This window comes from Priapulus caudatus, unplaced genomic scaffold, assembly GCF_000485595.1.
Source record: "Priapulus caudatus unplaced genomic scaffold, Priapulus_caudatus-5.0.1 Scaffold21, whole genome shotgun sequence".
Classification (NCBI taxonomy): Eukaryota; Metazoa; Priapulida; class Priapulimorpha; order Priapulimorphida; family Priapulidae; genus Priapulus; species Priapulus caudatus.
Window position 1 is genome coordinate 792,347 of NW_014577082.1, and position 6,176 is coordinate 798,522.

Here is a 6,176-nt window from a genome sequence, read left to right on the forward strand (position 1 = left end):
TTGCGCTCCTCCCACATGATAAACACATTAAGATGTCGCTCTCAAAGACTATACATGTCGATGTTTCCGCTGTATCTACCAACATTTTTCGCCGGCGGCATTATGGCACAAGAATGACAAGAACCGCGTCCTCCCTCTCTAAATCGACTCTACTATCTTACGGCGTCCTCCCTCATCTGAACACATCGTCGTAGTACCCTATCATGCAGTCTAGTGAACCACCCAACCGAACGTTCACTGTACGACCAGAGCACACCGAGCATTCGATTGTCTGCTAGTTTCGCCTTCGGTTACGACCTGTTCTACCTGTTCTGCTGGGGGCGATCTCAACATGTCGTCACGTTCAGTTCCGCCAACAAATACTATGCCCACCTACTGGCATTGGCTTGTGTTGGCGCGCAGCCAACGCTTTTAACCGGGAGACCGCCAACGCCCAGCGCACTCAGCAGTAATTCCCTTGTGTCCCACCACCCGACGATTTGGTTTCCATATTGCTTTTTAGCAACGCGTTTCGTCGGGCGCACAGCAGTGCGCGCTGCTGCTTGCCCGTTTCGTTGTTCACTTTTCCGCGGTAGTATCGCGCGGCCCCCACCCCAGGTTTCCACGCAACGCTTTCGGAGACGCGCACCCCCACCACCGGTCCTGCGCCGTCGCTTTACACGTCCGTGTCCCTCGGGCCATCAGCTGCGGCAACCGGGTGGCGGCAACGCTCCGTGCCAGTTCAAGCAGTTGCGCCTGCGCGCGCTCTAACAGACGCACCGTGTTCCTCTTGGCAACCAGTGTGGCAACACGTGCGCCGCGTTACACTATTCTCCTGCGCGTGCCCGCACCAGTGCGCAACAGTGGGCGGCAACGCGCTCCGTCCAACATGTCCGCGCTAGCATATTTCGCCCCGTGTCCTCTGCAACTAGGGGCGTGCATACCCAGCTGTGGCCCGCGCAGACCGGCCGTGCAACAACGACGTGTGCGCAGCGCTACCGCACGTGCCTCGGCAACCAGTGCGGCACAGTGGGTGGCGGCAACGCTCTGTGGCCAACAACCGTGTCGCGCGCTACCACGCCACGTGGTCCTGCTCCCCGGCCACAGTGTGGCGGCCAACGGCCCTTCCGTGCAACAACAGTGGGCCGCGCTAGCCGTCCCACGTGTCCTGCGGCAACGCCGTGGCGGCCTCCTCTACGGCTCCTCTCGAGCGCACAGTGTGCAGCGCGCTACCACGTACCGTGTCCTCTGGCACCAGTGGGCAACCAGTTGTCGGCGGCAACGGTCCGTCGCCGACGTGTGCGCCGCGCTACACGCACGTGTCCTCGGGCAACAGTGTGGCGACAACGGCTCCCGGCAGGCACCGCCCGGTGCGCCGGCGCACTGATTCATTATCGCACGTGTCCTCGGCAACAGTGCGGCAACAGTGTGGCGGCAACGGCTCCGTGCAGCAACAGTGTGCGCCGCGCTACACGCACGTGTCCTCGGCAACAGTGCGGCAACAGTGTGCGCCACGGCTCCGTGCCCACATGCGCCTCGCGCTCACGCACCTGTCCTCGCAACAGTGCTGGCAACAGTGTGGCGCACGGCTCCGTGCCGGCAACAGTGTGCGCCGCGCTACACGCACGTTCCTTCGGTCAATTCGCGTGCGTGCGCACAGCTGTGGCGCACGGCTCCGTCAACAACAGTGTGCGCCGCCGCTCTTCCCCGCGTCCTCTGTCCCCTCGGCGACCGTCGTTGCTGTCAAAGTACATGCAGATGGAGGTGGGCTTGCAGCGGCGATCGTCATCGTGCAGCAGTGCCGCGTTCTCGCTCGCGTGCAGCGACTCGAGCGAGTCGCAGCGGGCCGCCGGCGCGATGTACGCGTCGGCACGGGGCGCCACCATGGGGCTCCCCGGCGGCGACACGCCCGAGCGGTCGCGCTTCATCATGGCGCCGGCGCGGCGCGGGGCGGCCGCCTGGGGTCGCCGGCGCGCCTCCAGCTCATAGTCGGCGTCGGTGCCCGTCTCGGCGAGCGTCTCCTCCTCGGTCTCCTCCTGCTGTAAGCCCGACTCGCCGCCGCCGATCAGCTTCTTCGGGCGGCGGAACGTCTTGCGGCTCTGCGCGGCTTGCCGCTGCAGCCGGTGCCGCGCGTGCCGCACCGTGTCGGCGCGTCCCACCGGCCACGACTTCTGCGACTCGCTCGTCTGGTCGTCGACGATCTCGACGTAGCCGCGGCTGCTGCGTCGCGAGCGCAGCGACGCCTCGCGGCTCACCGCGTCCTCGCTGTCGAGGTCGGACGCGCTCTTCGAGCTCGCGACGCTCGACTGCTTGTGCAGGAGGCGCCGGTGGTGCATGCTCGCCTTGCGCGTCAGCCGGCCGCCGCCCGACGACGTCGTCGACGACACGTCCGAGCGCACGGCGAGACGCTCCTTCGCCTCGCCGCCGATGCCGATGCCGCCGACGAGGCTCGCGAGGCGCTGCCGGCCGTAGCTCGTCTCGCTCTGCTGCTCGGCCGGCACGAGCGTCGGCGTGCGCGAGCGGAAGTCAGCGCCGCCGCTGCGCGTCGACAGCTCGTCGCGCAGCGCGTACAGCTCTCGCGACAGCTCCTGCAGCAGCGTGCCGCGGCAGCGCGTCGGCACCCGGTAGCCTCGCAGCTTCTCGGCGATCGCCCGCCGCGCTTCCCCGTCGCCGTCGGCGACCGTCGCGGGAGCGCGCAGCATCCGGTGCTCGATGAATGGCTTCAGCATGACGAACAGCGTGCTGCGGTTGCTGACGACGAAGTCGATGAAGCTCCACACGTGCGCGTCGCCGCCGTGGCGCGCGCCGAGCTCGCGGACGATGCGCGCCACGCGGTGCCACTCCGACGCCAGCTCGCGCTCGAAGCAGGTGATGATCACCTTCAGGCAGAGGAACGCAATCTGGTAGAGCGTGTGGCGGACGATGCGCGGTATGCGGTCGTGCGCGTCGCCGCCGCCCCCGATGTCGCTAATCGACGGCCGGTGCGAACGATTCGACGCGCCGCCGCCGTGCGACGAGGACCTCGGCGGCAGGATCGCGTCGAGCGTGAAGCTCAGCGAGAAGATGACGTCGGCGTGGCGTATGCGCGGCGACTCGGAGCCGCCGCTGCCCGAGCGCAGGCACACAGGGATGATGAGGTTGAGCAGGATGTTCTCGGTCTTGTCGAGGCTGGACAGAGTCGCCATGCCGCCGCACAGCTGCTCGAGCGTGTACTGCTCGCCCGTCACGTGGATCTGCATGCAGACGAGCTGCACGACGGCGCGGTTGAAGCCCTGCGGCGGCGCGTGCTGCAGGCACGACTGCAGCGAGCCGTGGTGGATGCTGTGCATGCTGCCGCCGACGCCCGGGCCCGTGCTGTCGGCGAGCGTGATGCTCAGGCACATGTTCAGCAGGAACTTGATGTGCGGCAGGTAGGCGACGTACGGGTACTTCTGCAGCGACAGGTAGACGCCCTGCAGCAGGCTCGCCGCCGCGTCCCAGTCGCAGTTCTTGCGCAGCGGCGCGCGCTTGTAGATCTTCGTGAACGTCTTGTCGAGCCGCCGGAAGATCATGTTCAGGCACGGCCGGATCGCCTCGACCGACCAGTCGGTGAACGGCAGCATCTGGCGGATGTACTTCTGCAGGCCCTGGCAGGCCATCGTCAGCGGGTCGTACGGCGACAACTTCAGCAGCGTGTGCGCGATCTCCGACAGGCGCGTGTGCGAGCGCACGTCGAGCAGGTCCGGCACGCGCGCCGACGGGTCGGCGAGCAGCTTGGGCAGCTCCTTGACGCGGCGGCCCGCGACGCACGCAAAGTCGGCGACGATGCACAAGATGGCGTCGCGCGGGGAGCGAAACTCGGCGATCGGCTCGAGGTCCTCGAGCGCTTCGTCGTAGCGGCGGCGCGCTCGGTCGTCGACGAAGCGGATGTGCATCTCCTCGCAGCGGTCGTCGTCGCCGCCGCCGCCGAGCTCGACGCTCTGCGGCGAGTGGTTGCTGTAGCCGCGGCCGCCGACCTTGACGCTGTTCAGGTTCGGCTTCTCGTAGTGCCGCTGCGGGCCCGTGTAGTTGCGCGTGAACATCTCGCAGGCGGCGATCATCGCGCGGATCGACGCCGCGACGGCCGTGATCACGCCGAGCTCGTGGCGCGCGCTCGCCGCGACACCGCCCTTGGTCGCGCGCGCCGTCCGCGCGCGCAGGTGCTCGAGGTAGTACGGCACGATCGCCTTCATCACGGTGAGCATCTCGAGCGCGCGACTCGACTCGGGCGCGAAGGCGACGACGGTGACGCACAGCGAGATCGCCTCGACGACGCTGTAGTCTTCGTCGTCGTTCTCGTAGCAGAGGTCCTGCACGGTGAGCGGCTTCTCGCCGCCGACGAGCGCCATGATGTCGAGCGGGTCGACGAGCGGCTCCTCCATCGCGAGCAGCAGCGAGAAGAAGCACGCCGCGGGAACCTTGTTCGTGTCGCCGAGCTTGCTCGCCGTGTCCATGTCGAGGATGCTCGCGACGCTGCCGAACATCTGGAGGAGGAACGGCTTGCGGTGCAGCGTGTAGAACTGCCGGCACGTCCACTCGATCGCGTGGCAGAGCAGCGTGTTCGTCTGGTGGCCGCCGTAGATGCGCAGCAGCGTCGGCATGACGAGCAGGTAGCCGTTCGCGGCGAACACGGTGCGGAAGCCGCGCACGGCGTTGATCAGCGTCGCGATGCACAGCCGCAGCTGCGACGAGTCCTCGCAGTGCAGCAGCAGGTCGCCGTTGATGACGTTGACGGCGAGCTGCAGCTCGCTCGCCGCCGTCAGCTGCCCGCGGACGCCGTCGAACACGCTCGCGATCAGCTGCACCCAGACGTGCTTGTGCAGCATGTCGAGCGCGTACATCTCGCGGCCCTGCTCGCCGTGGTGCAGCCCGAAGGCGGTGTCGAGCGCCTTGCGCGGGAACGACGGCAACTTGACGAGCTCGTCGTACAGCAGCGTGACGCGGTTCTGCAGCTGTCCCGGCGGGCAGCTCTTGATGATCGCGTTCGTGAGGTGCACCTTGCCGATCTCGACGAACTTCAGCACGAGCTCCTGCCGCTGCAGGTTGACGAACGCCTCGTGCGCGTTCATGTGCAGCAGCGCCAGCTCCGGGTAGAACGAGCGGCGGAAGAAGTAGAAGTCGCGCACGTACGCCGTCGGGTTGTGCAGCTGGTGTGTCTTCGCGTCGACGAGCACGTAGTCGCCAGCGTGCTCGTCGTCGACGTTGAAGAAGTCGATGCTGTCCTGCAGGATCTGCCCGAACTGCGTGTCCTCGTGGATCGGGAACTGCGAGGGGATGCTCGTCAGGTCGGGCCCGTGCACGATGATCTTCTTCGCGCTCGGCACGCTCGCCGTGAGCATGATCATCGCGTCGCACTGTTCGCGCTTCAGCGTCTGCTTCAGCTCCTTGAAGAAGACGTCCTGCACGTCGGGCACGATCTGCCAGAGCAGTGACAGGCTGATCGCGATCGCCTCTTGGCTGCCCTCGACGGGCGCGCGCACGTGGAACATGATGAAGCCGAGCATGTAGTTGAAGAGCGTGTGCGCGGCGTGGCCGGGCAGCTCCTGCACGTGCGTCATCAGCTTGTGCAGCAGCATGATGAGCTCGGGCAGACGCTCGCGGTTCGTCATCTTCTCGAGGAAGTGCCGGAAGAAGAGCGCCGGGTCCTCGACGAGGCAGCTCCAGATGACCTTGAACGCGACCTCGGAGACGGCGACGCCGTCGTCGTTCACCTCGCGGTCCTCGAGGAGGTTGATGATGGGGAGGATCGCCGCGCACAGGCATGACGGGAACAGCGACGGGGCCAACTGCACGTGGTGCACCTGCAAGCAGCGTATATATGCGCATGTAGCTACATACATAGATATGTAAAGATATATACGCACGCACGCATGCACACACGCTCACATACATACATATAGCGTGTAGCTACCTACATACATACACACCAAGAGTACATAATAGGAGAAGAGTATGACACCGTTTTAACAACGTTTTGCATAGTTTTCAACTTGCAACTATTCAATCAATATGTGAATAAATATATTCAAACTTTATCTTGTTGTCGTCTATGATTCTCCCTTAATCATATGACACCACCAATTTACCTGGAAATCGTATGTGTTCTTCCAAAAAGTTCTTTGAATACGACACGGTTTCGCACAGTTTTCCCAACAATTCGTATCTGAGCGGCGAATGTT

At 64.9% G+C, this 6,176-nt stretch overlaps 1 protein-coding gene across 1 annotated transcript in view; it reads right to left on the reverse strand.

Moving 5' to 3' along the window:
• Nucleotides 1–1,616: 1,616 nt before the first annotated feature.
• Nucleotides 1,617–6,176, reverse strand: part of LOC106812452 (protein unc-80 homolog) — a 15,984-nt gene continuing 11,424 nt past the window's right edge. Inside the window, exon 5 of the mRNA XM_014816340.1 lies at nt 1,617–5,798. Coding sequence (XP_014671826.1) covers nt 1,617–5,798 — 4,182 coding nt within the window. The remainder of the gene's footprint in view (nt 5,799–6,176) is intronic.